Raw genomic sequence first — 19,789 nt, 5'->3', positions numbered from 1 at the left:
ACAGATAACAGACATCACCACCAGAGAGGCTGTGCGCGCTGTGTCGTGCCGCCATCTTCTCCTCCTCCATGTTGCTACGTTCTGCCTGAACCTCTCAGTTCTGTAATGAATAATCTTCCATCCCTCTTGCTGGCTAATGAAAGATTTTTAAGTTCATCCATGCAGTAACAGATTGCTGTCAAGCCTCCATTTATTGCCCATCGCAAATGACAGTTGGGGTACTTAAGCCACAAATGTGCATGTAGTGCAGATACTGTGGATGATAGTATTACATTCCTCCTTTGCCCTGACAATCAAACATTTTCCTTTGTACTTTTCAACGATTTCCATTTTTTACTATGATTCGTCGATAAAAGAACGGCACACACAAATTCCTGGAGGAATTCGGCAAGTCAAGCATAATCAATGGAGGGGAGTGGTCGAAGCTTCAGGCTGAGATCCTTCGTCTGGACTGGGTCTCTCAAAGGGTTTTGGCCCAAAACGTTGACTGTACTTTTTTCCATAAATGCTACCTGGCCTGCTGTATTCCTCCAGCATTTTGTGTGTGTTATCTGGACTGGGGCTCAGCTGAAAATGTTTATTCCTCCCCTTTGATGCTGGCTGATCGACCTGCTGAGTTCCTCCAGCATTGTGTGTTGCTCTGGATTAACAGCATCTGCAGAATCTCTTGTGTTTATTCATCAGCAAAATCCTTCTTTCTGGTAGTGTCACAAAAGATACTGTCACAGAATCCTTGGTTAGGACACTGCAGAGAGGCTGAAATACACACTGCAGCTATAGTCTGCCATAATCCACGGAGGTGACAGATAATCTGTTGTATTCAGCTTCTTGAGTATTTCAAAAATATACTCTTCCAGATCGGTGTAGAGTATCATAACACACTACCAATTTAGAAGCAAAGATAATCCTGTAGTTGTACTGTTTGAGTATCTGGTCTAGTTAAATTTTGCTTTAGCTGTGAACAACAAAATGGTGAGATATCGGTGATAGAACATAGAGCATAGAATAGTACAGCACAGTACAGGCCCTTCAGCCCACAATGTTGTGCTGACCCTCAAACCCTGCCTCCCATATAAGCCCCCACCTTAGATTCCTCCATATACCTGTCTAGTAGTCTCTTAAACTTCACTAGTGTCCCTGCCTCCACCACTGACTCAGGCAGTGCATTCCACACACCAACCACTCTCTGAGTAAAAAACCTTCCTCTAATATCCCCCTTGAACTTCCCACCCCTTACCTTAAAGCTATGTCCTCTTGTGTTGAGCAGTGGTGCCCTGGGGAAGAGGCACTGGCTATCCACTCTAACTATTCCTCTTATTATCTTGTACACCTCTATCACGTCTCCTCTCATCCTCCTTCTCTCCAAAGAGTAAAGCTCTAGCTCCCTTAATCTCTGATCATAATGCATACTTTCTAAACCAGGCAGCATCCTGGTAAATCTCCTCTGTACCCTTTCCAATGCTTCCACATCCTTCCTATAGTGAGGTGACCAGAACTGGACACAGTACTCCAAGTGTGGCCTAACCAGAGTTTTATAGAGCTGCATCATTACATCGCGACTCTTAAACTCTATCCCTCGACTTATGAAAGCCAACACCCCATAAGCTTTCTTAACTACCCTATCCACCTGTGAGGCAACTTTCAGGGATCTGTGGACATGTACCCCGAGATCCCTCTGCTCCTCCACACTACCAAGTATCCTGCCATTTACTTTGTACTCTGCCTTGGAGTTTGTCCTTCCAAAGTGTACCACCTCACACTTCTCTGGGTTGAACTCCATCTGCCACTTCTCAGCCCACTTCTGCATCCTATCAATGTCTCTCTGCAATCTTTGACAATCCTCTACACTATTTACAACACCACCAACCTTTGTGTCGTCTGCAAACTTGCCAACCCACCCTTCTACCCCCACGTCCAGGTCGTTAATAAAAATCACGAAAAGTAGAGGTCCCAGAACAGATCCTTGTGGGACACCACTAGTCACAATCCTCCAATCTGAATGTACTCCCTCCACCACCACCTTCTGCCTTCTGCAGGCAAGCCAATTCTGAATCCACCTGGCCAAACTTCCCTGGTTCCCATGCCTTCTAACTTTCTGAATAAGCCTACCATGTGGAACCTTGTCAAATGCCTTACTAAAATCCATATAGATCACATCCACTTCACTACCCTCATCTATATGCCTGGTCACCACCTCAAAGAACTCTATCAGGCTTGTTAGACACGATCTGCCCTTCACAAAGCCATGCTGACTGTCCCTGATCAGACCATGATTCTCTAAATGCCTATATATCCTATCTCTAAGAATCTTTTCCAACAGCTTTCCCACCACAGACGTAAGGCTCACTGGTCTATAATTACCCGGACTATCCTTACTACCTTTTTTGAACAAGGGAACAAATTCGCCTCCCTCTAATCCTCCGGTACCATTCCCGCAGACAACGAGGACATAAAGATCCTAGCCAGAGGCTCAGCAATCTCTTCTCTCACCTCGTGGAGCAGCCTGGGGAATATTCCGTCAGGCCCCGGGGACTTATCTGACCTAATGTATTTTAACAACTCCAACACCTCCTCTCCCTTAATATCAACATGCTCCAGAACATCAATCTCACTCATATTGTCCTCACCATCATCAAGTTCCCTCTGATTGGTGAATACCGAAGAGAAGTATTCATTGAGGACCTCGCTCACTTCCACAGCCTCTAGGCACATCTTCCCACCTTCATCTCTAATCGGTCCTACCTTCACTCCTGTCTTCCTTTTTTTCTTCACATAATTGAAGAATGCCTTGGGGTTTTCCTTTACCCTACTCGCCAAGGCCTTCTCATGCCCCCTTCTTGCTCTTCTCAGTCCCTTCTTAAGCTCTTTTCTTGCTTCCCTATATTCCTCAATAGACCCAACTGATCCTTGCTTCCTAAACCTCATGTATGCTGCCTTCTTCCACCTGACTAGATTTCCCACCTCACTTGTCACCCATGGTTCCTTCACCCTACCATTCTTTATCTTCCTCACTGGGACAAATTTATCCCTAACATCCCGCAAGAGATCTCTAAACATCGACCACATGTCCATAGTATACTTCCCTACAAAAACATCATCCCAATTCACACCCGCAAGTTCGAGCCTTATAGCCTCATAATTTCCCTTTCCCCAATTAAAAATTTTCCTGTCCTCTCTGATTCTATCCTTTTCCATGATAATGCTCAAGGCCAGGGAGCGGTGGTCACTGTCCCCCAGATGCTCACCCACTGAGAGATCTGTGACCTGACCCGGTTCATTACCTAGTACTAGATCTAGTATGGCATTCCCACTGGTCGGCCTGTCCACATACTGTGACAGGAGTCCATCCTGGACACACTTAACAAATTCTGCCCCATCTAAACCCTTGGAACTAATCAGGTGCCAATCAATATTAGGGAAGTTAAAGTCACCCATGATAACAACCCTATTATTTTTGCACCTTTCCAAAATCTGCCTCCCAATCTGCTCCTCTGTATCTCTGCTGCTACCAGGGGGCCTATAGAATACCCCCAGTAGAGTAACTGCTCCCTTCCTGTTCCTGACTTCCACCCATATTGACTCAAAAGAGGATCCTGCTACATTACCCACCCTTTCTGTAGCTGTAATAGTATCCCTGACCAGTAATGCCACCCCTCCTCCCCTTTTTCCGCCCTCTTTATCCCTTTTAAAGCACTGAAATCCAGGAATATTGTGAATCCATTCCTGCCCTGGTGCCAGCCAAGTCTCTGTAATGGCCACTATATCATAATTCCATGTATGTATCCAAGCTCTCAGTTCATCACCTTTGTTCCTGATGCTTCTTGCATTGAGGTACACACATTTCAGCCCTTCTACCTTACTGTCTTTACACCGTTTATTCTGCTTCTCTTTCCTCAAATCCTCTCTGTATGTTAGATCTGGCTTTACTCCATGCACTTCTTGCACTGCTGTATCGCTCTGGGTCCCATCCCCCTCGCAAATTAGTTTAAACCCTCCCGAAGCATGCTAGCAAACCTACCTGCAAGGATATTGCTCCCCCTCGAGTTCAGGTGCAACCCATCCAATCTGTACAGGTCCCACCTTCCCCAGAAGAGATCCCAATGATCTAAAAATCTAAAACCCTGCTCCCTGCACCAACTCCTCAGCCACACATTCAACTGCCATCTCCTCCAATTCTTACCACCTCTGTCACGTAGCACTGGCAGCAATCCTGAGAACGTCACCCTTGAGGTCCTGTTCTTCAGCCTTCTGCCTAATTCCCGAAACTCACGCTTCAGGACCTCATCCCTATGTCGTTGGTCCCAACATGTATCACGACTTCTGGTTGCTTTCCCTCTCGTACCAGGATGTCGTGCACCTGGTCGGAGACATCCCGGACCCTGGCACCCGGGAGGCAACAAACCATGCGGGTGTCCTTCTCACGTCCACAAGATCTCCTTTCTGCTCCCCTGACTATAGAGTTTCCAATGACGACAGCTCTCCTTTTCTCCGTCCCACCCTTCTGCACCACTGGGTCGGACTCAGTGCCAGAGGCCCTGCCACTGTGGCTCACACCTGGTCGGTCATCTCGGCCAACAGTATCCAGGATGGTAAACTTAGTATTCAGGGGAATGGCTACAGGGGTGCTCTGCACTACCTGTCTGCTCACCTTTGCTTTCCCCCCTCTGACTGTCACCCAACAACCTGCTTCCGACAGCCTAGGTGTGACTACCTCCCTGAATTCTCATCAATGACTGCCTCATTCTCCCTTATGAGTCGAAGGTCATCCAGCTGCTGCTCCAGATTCCTTACACGGTCTTCTGATGGTAATGCCATTGTCATTGGGAAGTGGTTTAATGTTCTCTTGTAATCATTTGCCTGATACATTGTGCAAATGCTACTTGCCAGTCATTAGCTGAAGCCTAAATGTTACTCTCAACCTTAACACATAAAAAAAATCTGTTGGTGCTGGAGAGGGTGCAGCAAAGGTTTACTGGAATGTTATTCGGGATACAGTATTTTAATTGAACAGAGACTGGAGAGGCTAGGTCTGTTTTTCCTGGAATGGAGGAGGTTAAGATGGAGGAACTGGTTATAAAATTGAGGATATAGGCAGTGTAGACTGCAATAAACCTTTCCCCATATTGGAGGCAGGTAATTCCAGAGGTCATAGATTTAGGGCAAGAAGAATGACATCAAAGGGATCTGGTGGGGGTTGAGCTTTTTCACCCAGAGAGTGGTGAGTTCTTGAAAAACACTGCCTAAGAGATTAGTTTAAGCATAGTTGCTGATAGTCTTTCAGAGGTATCTAGATAAGCACTTGAATCGACCAATCATAGAAGGCAATGAACTAAGTACTGGTTTAATACAGATGGTTGCCCACTGATCAACTTAGACGCAATAGGCCGGTGGCCTGTTTCCATACTCCAGGTATTCATCTTCTACGGCATTTGTGTGCTGGGCCTTTTGTGTCGATGTTCATAAGCTCTCCTGTTATTTCAGTTTATCTTATCCCTGATTACTGGATACATAGAGCCAAATTTGAGCTGGTGGGTTTGTTTCTGTGCTGTATGACTCTATAAATGATTCAAATGTGAGTGCCGGAGGCATGATCATAGGAAACCTTCGTTACTGTGTCACTCATTGTGTTCCTATTATAGTTTAGATTTAGTTCATATCCTTTTTTTTTGATGGTACACTGAGTAGAATTTCATTTTTATGTCTGACTGGTGTTTCTTTTGATCTTCTGCAATGATTGAATGTCATTTGATTTCCTGGCTTAATAGTAATGTTAGAGTGAGAATTATCTGACCTAATGTTGTTTTAGATGTGGTGGAATTGTGGGAGGAGTACTGCTGGGACCACAGCACCTGATTTTATTCCATGGCCTCCCATCTCTGTCTTGCTGGTGAGGCAGAACACTATGATGGAATTGCCTGGGATATGGCTAAAAGCTTTGATTGTGATGATCTATATCAAACTTGGGAGCTGGATTATCACTTTTACTGTCTATAACTGAACATGTGTCAGACATCAATAATAGTGTTTGTACTAACAGAGGAAATGGTGCCTGCTGTGTTTAAAGTGAGGGAATAGGCCCCAGTGACTTCAAATTGACTGTGGGAAAAGTACTATGGTGAGCCGATATTTAACTTCTGGGATTTCTGAACAATTGGATTGGAGATTATTGGAGTTTTACTTTTTGTGAACTGCTAGGATAGTTCAGAGGGCAGTTAAGTCAACCACATACGGGCCTAGAGTTGCCTATAGTTAACACCAGATAAATTCAGTGTTAAACTTGTGCTTAACGTTAATTGAGTTTGAAAAGTCATAAAAAGTGATGTTTTTTCCCCTACATTTTAGTAGTACAGCTTTTGGAGTACAGGTTTCCCCTACCATCCAAAGGTAGAGCGTTCCTATGAAACGGTTCGTAAGCCGAAATGTCGTAAGGCGAAAAAGCAATTACCATTTATTTATATGGGAAAATTTTGTAAGCAATCGCAGACCCAAAAATTACTGACAAAATCATGCCAAATAACACACAAAACCTAAAATAACAGTAACATATAGTAAAAGCAGGAATGATATGATAAATACACAGCCTATATAAAGTAGAAATACTTTTCCACAATCATTGCTGCACTGTTCTCCATAGCGAAAATCTCATGCAAGCCGGCAAAAACACGGCGCAAGCGCTCTTGCTCTTGGCAGAAAATCTCACGCAAGCGCCGTTGGCAGAAACACTCTCTCCTAGTAACCTTTAAGCTATGAAGCTGCCAAATCATACCAAATAACATGTAAAATTACACAGCCAATATAAAGTAGAAATAATGTATGTACAGTGTAGTATCACTTAAGGGAATCGGGAAGACAGCTTGCTGAGCACACTGATGATGGTGTGTTAGACTGAGTCGTCGGAGTTGGGGTGGTGCAGTGACCCCCGCCCTCCGGGCAGCGACCCGATACCGATCTGCAAAGCATGCAGTGGTACAGCAGTAGCCAGGAGGCATCCAGCACATCCTTAAGAAAAAAGCCAATTGCATCGCCTCTGATCTAGGCCGACAATTACGTGTCGGGCAGCACCTAATTAATTCACATGTTTATTTCGGCTTTTTTCTTAAAGATGTGCTGTGTGCCTCCCGGCTACTGCTGCATTCTCCGCGAATCGGTATCTGTCGCGGCCTGGGGGTTGGGGTGGTGGGACACTGGGGTGTCATCTCATCATCGCCTGTTTCCATTAGGGCAGGCAGGTCATCTTCTTCTATGACTGCCCGCCTCGATGTCGAAGGTTGAGGTTTGTCGTCTGCTGTGGCTGACGTGGAAGGCTTGCTTGACTGCTGAGCCTCGCGCATTTTTCGATCGTACAGTTCTTTGTAAGCACTCAAACCATCCTGCAAATATCCCCTAAACCTACGTACCCTTTCAAAATTAAAGTCGTACTTTATCATTGCAGTGAAAATCTCACGCAGTTGCTTCACGTTCAATTCGCTACTGCATTCGGTTTCAATTGTTATCCTTTCTTCGTCCAATTGCATCAGCTGTTCATCTATCAGTTCTTGGTCATGGGATGCCCATCATCTTCATCAGCTTCCACAAGCCAAACTCACTTTGTCCTTACTTCATTCACCACGATCGAAACGCTTAATTATGTCTAGTTTTACACTAAGTGTTACACCCTTATGAGTTCTTTTAGGCTTTTCCGATACCTTAGAACTCATCTTGCAAACGGCTTCTCACAGGCACGTGTTTAGGCAATGCCAGTGAGAATGCCGTTCCGAATCCGGGGGACAGCGGCTGATTTTATCGCGCGCTGATTTTTTTCGTAAGAGTGAAAACACCTTCTGTTAGCGAAAACAGGGAACTAATGTAGGTCTTTCGTAACAGTGAGGTTTCGTAAAGCGAATGTTCGAAAAGCAGCGGACATCTGTATCTTTGATTAAAAACTGTTCTTTTGTGTACAGTTTAAAATCATGAGCACTTCAATTATTTTATATTGTATTTCTATAAAGTATTTATGAAAAGCTACTTTGCTAAACCCATATGAATACTAAGGTTCCTTACCATTTTATTGTCTTCCACTCAAAAAATGAAATGTTTAATGCAGACTGCATGGAAATACCCATTTAGCATAGAAAACCACTTGGCCTACTCAGTGCTGGCTCTTGGAGCACACCTATCACTCCTATTGATCCCTAATTTCCCTTAGTCCATTCTTCCTCACAGACCCATCACATCCTCCTGGAACCTATCCTTACTAGAGTTAGTTTACTATAGTTAGTTATTTCTTTGTGATGTGGAAGGAAATTAAAGCATCTGAGGGAAGCCTATGTGGCCCTAGGGAAAACATGGAAACCACACACAGTAATTTATAAATAGCACTCAAGATCTGATATAAACAATTGCTTGCAATTTCTGTATTTGTGAATTAAGCTTTTCTTAATTCCATTGAGGACGTTCAGTCAAAAGACCCAATGGTAAGCATGTGATACATGCAAAATGGAGAAGAGTACAGTCTATGTTTCAGGATGAGACCCCTCTAAAGGGTCTGGGCCCAAAACATTGACTGTACTCTTTTCCATAGATGCTACCTGGTCTGCTGAGTTCCTCCAGCATTTTGTGCATGTTGCTTGGATTTCCAGCATCTGCAGATTTTCTCTTGTTTTGTGAATGTGGCTCAGTTAGAAATTGCAACAGGTTTAAGGAGCATATGGATTCTGTCAGTTACATTTTGCAATCCTTTTTGATTTTTCTCATTTTTCTTCATCTCAGTGGATTGTTGGATAACAGAGGATTACTAATCTTCTTAATTAGTCAAATAATAATGGGTGAGAGTTGATTTTTCTTCAAGTTTAGCAAACCTTAAATTATTTTTTTCAAGCTTTTCAGTAACGGGTCTCACATAAACCCATTTTCCAATGAAGCTGCACTAAACCAATAATTTCTTCTTTCCACCCTCCCAAGCAGACAGAAGAATTCAAAAATGAGTTAATAATTCTAAATACTAACAATTTGTATATTAGGGAAAAAAATACACATATATATATACACACACACACACACACACACACACACACACACACACACACAGTGCTGTGCAAAAGTCTTAGGCACATATATAACATATATAACTAGGATGCCTGAGATTTTGGCACAGTACTGTGTTTATCAAAGTGGAGTGGAGTGCAAGGAATGTTGGTAATGGCGAGGGTGGCACACTGCAGGAGGGGTGTGTGACAGGTAGCATAGTATCAGGCACTGGTCCAGGTACACCCAGCCCTGAAGCACCAGGCAAGGACGTTTGGTTCCAAACAGTTGGCTTATTGATCATTATAGAATGTCTCTCTGGTGCTTCCCGCTCTCTCCCCTCTCCCTTTCCAGTTTTCCAACCATGATTCCCCTCTGCCTGCCCTTTTCCCACTCTCAGTCCACAGTAGAGATATGTATCTGGATCTGGTTTATCATCACTCACATATGTTATGAAATTAGGATTTTTTACTACAGTACTGTGCAAAAGTCTTAGGCACTCTAGCTAAATATGTGTTAGGACTTTGCACAGGATCGTATGTCTTTTTCTCACAAGTTGAGTTTTTGTTAAACCAGATTTTTTTTCTCCTCTGGTTTAAATTGTATATCCATCTATACAGCCTTAAAACATCCGTTATATTTATATATCAGGACTGGAGTTGGACCTCATAACTTCTGGTGAAGAGATAAATATATTATTGTTGACAGGCTGACAATAGCATTCAATAAAACAGATGGAGAAGTGATTGGTCTTGCTAGATTGTGAAGGAAAAATATGGAATGATCTGTTTCTTGTGAACAAGAGGAATATATATTAGACACCAGTGATTTTGACATGTTCAGGAGTTCTGTTTTTTAAATGTTCTGCTTATTCACAGTTTCTATTTCAAAGAGTATTCCTGCAACTCCATCAACTCCTTCAAGATTGACTAAAAGGACTATGCAGTCACCACAGAAACCTGATGAAGTGCTAACACAGAAAGGCCGTAAAAACATTCGAGGAAAACGACCTGGGCCGTCCACTTCAAAAAAGACCATAGCATCTGAAAGTAATTTATCACCTAAATCTGTTTCTTGTACTGATCCAATCAAACCAGCTAAAAGAGGAGCAAAGCCTGGACTTAAGGTTTGTCAAGACACCTCTATTTAAACTTTTCGAGTATTTATAAATGCAATACCCAAAGTGTCTGTTATATGTTATGTTGTCAGAGACAAAAGATTCATAGATATTTTGGTAAATGATTGTACAGGATCTTCAATAATTTATTTGAATTTTGTAGAACTCTTTTTGCTGAATAGATAGAAAGGAATGATACTTAGTACTTATACAAGTACCAGAAAGAAGGTTTACTGATAAACAAAATTGAGCACACTATTATAAATTCACTTGCCTATGAAATACCAGTCATAACTCATTTTTGTGATGTTCGGTGAGTATTTGTTTGATAAGAGTAATAATGTCAAGAAACTTGATATTTTTTCATGCTGTCTGCCAATGATATCCTAATGTGGCAAACTTTGTGGGAGTGCAGAGTATCTTGAAATTAATTATAAAAGCTGCTATTATTTCCCTTATTACTCAACTGATTCAATTTTAAATGAACATTTCGGGCCTAATCTTTCTGCTCTTTACATTTTTTAAAATGAAATTCCATTCTGTTTGTAGGTGAGCAAGCAGATAACTTGTTCTCTATCCCAGTTGTATGTCAGAACTGAGAGAAAATCTGCAGATGCTGTAAATCCAAGCAATATACTCAAAATGCTGGAGGAACTCAGTAGGCCAGACAGCATCTATGGAAAAGAGTATAGTCGACTTTTCGGGCTGAAACCCTTCAGCAGGACTAGAGGGAAAAAAAATGAGGAGTAGATTTAAAAGGTGGGTGGAGGGGAAGGAGAAACACAAGGTGATCATTGAAACCGGGAGGAGGAGGCTTTTCATTCCAGAATGAAGATGTCCTTTTCAAAAGAGAGGGGCTTCCCTTCCTCCACCATCAATGCCACCCTCAACCACTTCTCTTCCATTTCACACACATCTGCTCTCATCCCATCCTCCTGACACCCTCGGGATAGGGTTCCTCTTGTCCTCACTTACCACCCCATCAGCCTCCATGTCCAGCTCATAATTCTCCGCAACTTCTGCAATCTCCAACAGGATCCTGCCACCAAGCACATCTTTCTACCCCCACTTTCTGCTCTCCGCAGGAATCACTCTCTACGCGATTCCCTTGTCCATTTGCCCCTCCCCACTGATCTCCCTCCTGGAACAAGTGCTACACCTGCCCCTACACCACCTCTCTCACTACCATTCAGGGCCCCAAGCAGTCTGCCAGAAGAAGCAGGATCTCCTAGTGACCACGTATTTTAATTCCACTTCCCATTCCCATTCTGATATGTCAATTCATGGATTCCCCTACTGTTGCAATGAGGCCACAGTCAAGTTGGAGGAATAACATATTGTACTCTGTCTGGGTAGCCTCCAAGCTGAAGGCATGACCATCGATTTCTTAAACTTCGGTAATACCCCCCCCCCCACTGCCCCATCCCCTTTTCCCTTTTTTCCCTTTCTTATCTCCTTACCTGCATATTGCCTCCCTCTGGTGCTCCTCCCCACTTATCTTTCTTCCATGGCCTTCTGTCCTCTCCTATTAGATTCCCCCTTCTCCAGCCCTGTATCTCTTTCACCAGTTTACTTCCCAGCTTTTTACTTCATCCCTCCCTTTCCCAGTTCACCTATCACCTTGTGTTTCTCCCTCCCTCCCCCCCCCCACCTTTTATGTCTTCTCTAGTCCTGCTGAAGGGTCTTGGCCCAAAATGTCGACTGTACTCTTTTCCATAGATGCTACCTGGCCTTCTGAGTTCCTCCAGAATTTTGTATGTGTTGTATGGCAGAACTGTTCAGAAAGAAACTTCTGAAAAATGTAGTGATAGAAAGAGCATTGTTTTAGTTTTGTGTGTACTTCCTTCAAATAATAGTCAATATTACAGCAAAACATCCCAGAGCACTTAACACGAATGTGTTCAAGCAGAAACAAATCATTTCAAGTGGCCATGGCTCCCTTTAGACTGGTCGTGGCACACATTAACTCCAGCATCCCAGAGAACCTCAACATACTGCAATTTGCCTACCACCTAAGCAGGTCTATGGTAGATACCATATCACTGGTTCTACATTTCTTTTTATCAAGCATTGTGATGGTAACAATACCAGTAATAGACTATTGTTTATTGACAACAGCTCTGTCTTCAATGCTATAATTTCAAGCAAATTCATCTCCAGACTCCTAGACCTGAGATTCAACATATGCCTTTGCTACTAGATCCTTAATTCCCATTCAACAGACCACAATCAATAACAAGATACAGCAACAGCTTTGCCATGATTATTCTCAACACTGGTGCCCCACAGGGCTGCATCCTCAGCCCCCTACTTAATTTCATGTACACTCATGACTATGTGGCCAAATTCTGCTCTAACTTTTCCTATCAGTTCACAAATGTCACCACCATAATGGGTCAAATCTCAATTGAATTGGAGTACAGGAAGGAGATAGACAGCATAGTGGCATGGTGTTATGACAATTACTTTTCCCTCAGTATCAGCCAAACGTAAGATTTGGTCATTGGGAGGGGGTGTGGGTGCAATGCATTTGCTCCCTTTACATTAACAGTGCTGAAGTTTAGGGAGTTGAAAACTTCAAGTTCTTAGGTGTGATCATCGCCAACCGCTTGCCTTGGTCCAACCTAGTAGATGCCATGGCCAAGAATGTGGATCATCACCTCTACTTCCTTGGAAGGCTAAAGAAATTCAGCATGCCACTTTGAACCACACCAATTTTTATCAATGCATCACAGAAAGCTCCTGACTGGATGCATCATGGGTTGGCATCATGATTTGCCCAAGACTGCTGGAAACTGCAGATAGTTGTGGGTGTAGTGTAGCACATCATGGAAACCAGTCCCCTCTCCATTGGCAATACACACAGAATGTTGGAGCAGCATATATGAAGGGGAATACACAATCAACTTTTTGGGCTGAGGCTTTTCATTCTGCCTTGCTGAGTTCCTCCAGAATTTTGTATGTTGCTGAAGTCTTCCTTCATTTGCAGAATCTCTTGTGCCACCTCCATGGTCTATGCCCACACCTTGCTGACTTGGTAAAGTAGCCAACGTAATCAAAGACCCCTCTCCACCCTGAACATTTTTTTCCTTCCTGTCAGGCTGATACAAAGCTTGAAAGCACATACCACCAGACTCAAGGAAAGCTTTAATCCCACTGTTACAGAACTACTGAATAGATCTCTTGTATGCCAAGATGAACTTGTGATTCCATAATCTACCTTTATTGGAGTTTGGAGAAGCAACACCATATGTTCATCTGGGGTAGTCTCTAACCTGATGGCATGAACACTGATTTCTCCAACTTTGGGTAATCTCTTCCCCTTCCAACCCTCCTCTCTTTTTCAACTCCCCATTCTGGTTACCTCTCACTCTTTCTCTTCTCCTAACCTGTCTGTCATCTCCCACTGGTTCCGCTCCTCCTGCCCTTTCTTCCATGGTCCACTGCCCTCTCTTATCAGATTCCTTCTTCAGCCCTTTGTCTCTTTCACCTATCTCTCACAGTTTATTTCATCCTACTCTTCCAGCCACCCAACTTCCCCCTCACTTGGTTTTATCTATTACCTGCCTACTTCGTACTCCTTCCCTTCACCCCCAACCCCATCTTATTCTGACTTCTGCTCCCTTCCTTTTCTGTCCTGATGAAGGGTCTTGGCTCAAAGCACCCCATAGATGCTGCCTGACTTGCTGAGTTATTCCAGAATTTGTTTCTCTTGTTTTCCCTTGTACTATCTCATTGCATTATTGTAATAAAGTAATCTGTATTGAAGTTAAAACAAAGTTTTTCACTGTACCTTGATACATGTGATGACAATAAAACAATTTACTAATTCAGACTGGGCCATTCATTTATTCTGTTGAAGGAAGCTATTCAAAGGTAAGAAAGATGCTTGAATTTTAAAAATGTAAGTTTTCTTGGAGGAATTGTTGGTCATGGTTAATGAGAAAGATGGTAAGCAAGGCACTGCAGATGTTTTTTTTTAAAAGTGAATAGAATTTGAAAATCAAAGTGTTGCTTAAACGTGTGCCAGTGCAACTCAGCAAAGACAGTTTTATGTGAATCAAGCTTAATGTGAGAGCATTGACAGTACAATTTTGGATAAACGTGAGTTTATGCTAAGTTTAATAAAGCAGACTGTGAAAAGCGCAATTGAACAAAAGCACGCCCAAAGAGACACAATCAAAAGATGAAATGTGCAATCATTTTGGTTATGTTCACATTATTAAAACATAAATAAAAACATATTCCCTTTGCATACCTTTACACAGGTTGTGGAAAGTTGTAAGATACTTTTTTTTGTACTTTAGAGAAAGAGTCGAACAGTACAGAGCCCGCATCCTCCTTCACCCACTGCAACAATAGCCAAAACTGACGTTAGCAGTGCCCAAGGACCCCAAGATGCTGTTAGTATTCCCAATACGACGCCATCAGTTTTATCCACAGGTAAACAACTCTATTCATTTCTAATAATAGTCAAATACAAGGAAGGACAAGAGTCTTTAACAGTTGATGATTGTGTGGCATGACAGTTGATTCCTCCTTATATTTCAAATACACTTCACTCTTTAAGTTCACATAATTTACATAATTCTAATCAAGTGAATTACATAAATTTGTGTGATGCACAACAAAGATGTGCCTTGATCATTGTAAATTGCACAATTCAAACCCCAAAGAAGGCAATATTAAGTTATAGATTTTTTTGTTAGATTTGTTGTTCTATTTGATATTTTAAAAGAAATATTTGGACTGAGTGGCTTGTAAGTATTAGAGCATTGTAAATTTAATACCTAAGTGACATCCAGTCTTTGAATAACCCATTTCATAAGTCTGTGCTTAATTTTTAATCAGGCCCCTGTTTTAAAGGTCCATTAATGTAGTAGCTAAAAAAGCAGCTGACGAGTGTACTAATCTTTTGTCCTTCCTTATCTTTGAGAATTACATTTACTCATGGCACCTTGTATGCAATGGAAATTATCACAAATTGTTTTGTTGTTAAGTCTTGATATTTAATAGTGGCTGTTTTGTTACAGTTTGTGTGTACGTTAACAAACATGGAAACTGTGGACCTCATCTGAATAAGAAAAAAGTTCAGCAGCTTCCAGATCACTTTGGGCCAGGCCCTGTGCCAACAGTGCTTCAGCAGGCTGTACAAGGCTGTGTTGATTGTGCTTACCAGGCTAAAACAGTCTTCTCATTTCTGAAGTCTGGACATCATGGAGGAGAGGCAATAACTGGTGAGAGGGAATACCTTTAGTCCTTTCAATGACATTAATTATAAAGTGATAAAGAGTTATAGATACTTAATTTTTGATGAGATTTTATAAAGGAATACAAAGATTGTTGTATATTTGGAAAAAGTTTAAGATGGTTCACTCAAGTAGATTTCTGTTTCACATTTTCATAGTTTAGATCACCCTTTAGCAACTGAAGAACACACTACAGCTGATTTAGTACTTTGGTACTGTAGTCAAAATGTAGATAGGCCCTTGCATCAATTGAAAATAACAATCACTTGTACCATACCTTTTGCAACACACACAAAATGCTGGAGGAACTCAGTAAGTCGGGCAGCATCTATGGAAATGAATAAAAGTCAACGTTTTGGGGCCAAGACCCTTCTTCAGGACACTTTTTCAGGCCTGTTTGAAGAAAACACTGCCCAGTGATCACCAGCATGTAATCTGTTGCACCAGAGGTCCCAACACACTAGACCACTACTACACTATTATTTCTTTCCCAGACTGCATTTTGGCAAATTGGACCACTTGACTGTATTCCTACTACCTGCATACAAAGCCTAAAAAGCAAGACTCCCGAAATCAAGACAACTAAGAGGTGGTCATGGGAGGCAGAGGAACGGTTGCAGGATTGCCTTCAGTCAGTGTTCAAGAGCTCATCTGAGGACGTGAATGACCACACCAGGGTGGTTACAGATTTTATTAAGACAGCTGTGAATGAGTGCATCCCCATAAAATCTTTCAGGATTTACCCCAATCAGAAGCCCTGGATGAACCATGAAATCTGGAATTTGCTGAGAGCCAGAACAGAGACATTCAAGTCTGGAGCTCAAGAACGCTACAAGAAGTGCAGGTATGACCTCCGAAAAGCCACCTCAAGGGTGGAGTGGAGATTCCAGACTAGACTGGAATCAACAAGGGATGCTCGATAGCTGTGGCAGGGTGGGTTTGAATGCCATAACTCCCTACAAAGTTAAATCTTGCAACATAGGGGAAGGCAGAGTTTCCAGATTAGCTCAGTGCAGCCTTTGCTCGCTTTCACCACCAGAATGGGGGGAACCATCATGCTCCCCTGTGCCTCCCAATAATTGTTTGATTTCAGTATTTGAAGATGCTTTCAAGAGAGTGCATCCAAAGAAAGCATCCGGTCCGGATGGAGTACCTGGCCGAGTACTGAAGACCTGTGCTGACCAATTGCCTGGTGTGTTCATGGATATCTTCAATCTGTCGCTTCAGCACTGTGTGGTACTCATCTGCTTCAGACTGGCTTCAATCGTACTGGTGCCCAAGAACAGCATGGCAACCTGTCTCAATGACCATCTTCCCAGTGTTTTGACAGGGTGGTGTTGAAGCATATCAGATTGGTGACTTGGATCTGCTTCAATTTGCTTAAAATGAAGCATCAGATCTATAGTGAATGCCATCTCATTGGCTTTTCACACAGCCCTGGAACATCTGGACAGCAAAGATGCAAATATCAGGATGCTCTTTATCAATTACAGCTCAGCATTTGATACCATCATCCTCTCAAAACTAATCAGTAAACCCCAAGACCTGGGCCTCATTACTCCTTTGTGCAGTTGAGTTATGGATTTCCTCATTTGCAGACCCCAGTCAGTTCAGATTGGCAAAAACATCTCTCCACAATCTCCATCAGGACAGGAGCACCACAGCGATGTGTGCTTCGCCCCCTGCTCTACTCACTTTACACCTATGACTATGTGGCTAAGTACAGCTCCAACATCATGTACAAGTTTTCTGATGACACCAGTGTTGTGGGCCATATCAAAGATGGTAATTAATCGGCATACAGGAGGGAGGTTGAAAACTTGGCTGCGTAGTGTAATAATAACAACTTCTCACTCAATGTTAATAAGACCAAGGAACTGATAGTAGACTTCAGGAGAGGGAAACCAGTGGTCCATGAGCCAGTACTCATCGGAAGATCAGAGGTGGAGAGGGCCAGTAACTTCAGATTCTTAGGTGTCACTATCTCAAAGGACCTGTCGTGGACCCATCATATAAATATAACTGCAAAGATAGCACTGCAGCACCTCTACTTCCTTAGGAGTCTGCAGAGGTTTGGCATGTCATCAAAAACTTTGGCAAACTTCTATAGATGTGTGGTGGAAAGTGTGGTGACTGGCAGCATTGCTACCTGGTATGTGAACATCAATTCCTTTAAGTGGAAATGCCTGCAAAAGGTAGTGGATTTGGTGCAGTACATCACAGTAAGGCCCTCCCAGCCACTGAGCATGAAACATTGCTGTAGAAAAGCAGCATCCATTATCAAAGACCCTCTCCACCAGGCCATGCTCTTTTTTCGCTGTGCCGTTAGGTCAAAGGTACAAGTTCTTCAGGACTTGTACCACCAGGTTCAAGAACAGTTGTTACCCCTCAGTCATCAGGCTCTTGAACAAAAGGGGATAACTGCACTCATTCTTTTTCTGTTGTTCCCATAACCGATGGTCTCACTTTCAGAAATCTTGATCTTGTTATTTCATACTCGTTATTTATTGCTATTTATTTATATTTTGCATTTGCACAGTTTGTTGTTCATTGATCCTGTTTACAGTTGGCGTTCTATAGATTTGCTAAGTATGCTCACAGAAAAAAGATTACAGGGTTGTATGTAATGACATGTATGTACTTTGATAATAAACTTTACTTACTTAGCATTCCCAAGATGGAAGAATTTGTAGGTACCTAAGTTAAAAGATGGGGTGTTTTCTCGGTGTAGGTTGATGGCCAAGGAATGAAAATGCTGATGACCCATTGTTGGCATAGAGACATGTGATGGGATTTAAAGTGCTAACAAAAAAAAAATCAGAGATCCATCTTGCAAAATTTGCCTACCAGATTAGGCATAGATTACTCATTCTCCACGGGCAGTCAAGAATAGTTCTTAAACTGTGACTAAATCAAAGAGTTCAGAGGAGAGTCCAGATTCCGTTTCCAGTTTTTACTTGCTTAATGTTTTCTAGACATTATTACTACTAATTCTTTTAAGTAATCGGTTAACCTGCAATGGTGATTCCTTGCTGAAGGGATTTAAGATGTTTTTTTTAATCAATGTTTTTTACAAATTGCTATAATAGAATTAAAACTCAGCTATACAGAAGGTTATTCAACCTGCCTGTCAATATCAGCTGAAGAAATACTATCCAGTGTATCCCTTTTGCTAGCTTATTCAAACACACTTTATATGTGATTAGTATTTATGCCATGACTATACTTTCAAGCAGTTTGAATGTACTATCCTTTGAAAACAAATATTGACTTTTAATCATCCTCTTATTACTTTCTCTGGTTACCCACTTCTCTACTAAATTATCTAATATACCAATGTCCATTATAGTTATAAACACTTAACTACTCCCACAGTTTCTTCAAATCCAAGAAGACACACCAGTGCACCCAATCTTTGGTCATGGCTAAAACTCTCCTGGCTTTTAGACATGCATGTAATTCTCTTAGCTACTCCTCCAGTGCCGTACTGAGCTGTTTCTCCTTGCTCTTGTATTTCATGCCTTGGCTATCAAAGAAGACTAATCCCTTTGCTTACTTAAACTTGCTAACTAACCACATGACCTGTGGACATGCACTTCTTAGAATCCTAGCATTGCTGTGAATTCCGCTACCTTGTTTGCCTCCCTCCCCCCCCCCCCCCAAAAACATTGCCTCACATCTGGGGTATCACGGCACTGTAGCAATTACTGCAACGCTATTACAGTGCCATTAGATTACAGATCTGCACACATCATTTTAAATAAACAGTAACATTATTTTTGCATTGTCATCTTCAGCCTCCCGATTCTGTAGCTCTTTAGGTCTGAGGCTGAGCAGAGGTATTGTTAAATGCTGTAATGAGCCTTTATCTTAACGCACCTGAAGTCAGTGGCATATTTTCCTGAAATGGCACAGCAGGAAAAGTGACTGTCTCACAGCTGCATTGACCTAGATTCAATCCTGACCTCCAGTGCTATCTTTGTAGAGTTTGTACATTACCCCTGTAATCACATGGGTTTTCTCAGGGCATTTTAGTACCCAAAAAGGTACTGGTTGTTAGCTAAATTGGCAACTGTGCAAATTACCCCTAATGTGGGTAAGTACATAAGAATTGGGATGGAGTTGATAGGAATGTGAGAAGAAATAAGAAAAAGTGGAGGTATGGGAGTGCTCTGAGACCTGACATGGACTTGATGGGATGAATAACTCTCCCTTGATTTGAGAAAGTCATTACTTCCAAATGTACTGGAAATCCTTTACATTCATATCCCACAGGTTTATCAGATTCCCAAGTTCATCTTAGATCAGTAAAAAATGTCACAAAATGTGATTAGGCTTGAAAAAATTGAGGGAAGGATACAAGAAAAATTTTGTCAAAATGTGAATTGTATGAAGCGAGGACTCGTTTGGCAGTAAATCG

The 19,789-nt window shown here is 42.2% G+C and overlaps 1 protein-coding gene across 4 annotated transcripts in view; it reads left to right on the top strand.

Annotated features, from left to right (window-relative positions):
* Positions 1-19,789, top strand: part of scml2 (Scm polycomb group protein like 2) — a 140,550-nt gene that overhangs the window by 67,279 nt on the left and 53,482 nt on the right. For all 4 annotated transcript variants that reach the window (XM_072260718.1, XM_072260721.1, XM_072260722.1 and 1 more), the window contains 3 exons: positions 9,882-10,129; positions 14,428-14,563; positions 15,154-15,357. In XM_072260718.1, the coding sequence (XP_072116819.1) occupies positions 9,882-10,129; positions 14,428-14,563; positions 15,154-15,357 (588 nt within the window). The remainder of the gene's footprint in view (positions 1-9,881; positions 10,130-14,427; positions 14,564-15,153; positions 15,358-19,789) is intronic.

The sequence above is a fragment of the Mobula birostris genome, chromosome 6 (genome assembly GCF_030028105.1).
Source record: "Mobula birostris isolate sMobBir1 chromosome 6, sMobBir1.hap1, whole genome shotgun sequence".
NCBI lineage: Eukaryota > Metazoa > Chordata > Chondrichthyes > Myliobatiformes > Myliobatidae > Mobula > Mobula birostris.
Note: the sequence above shows the minus strand (reverse complement) of the source record. Positions and strands in the feature narration are given on the sequence as shown.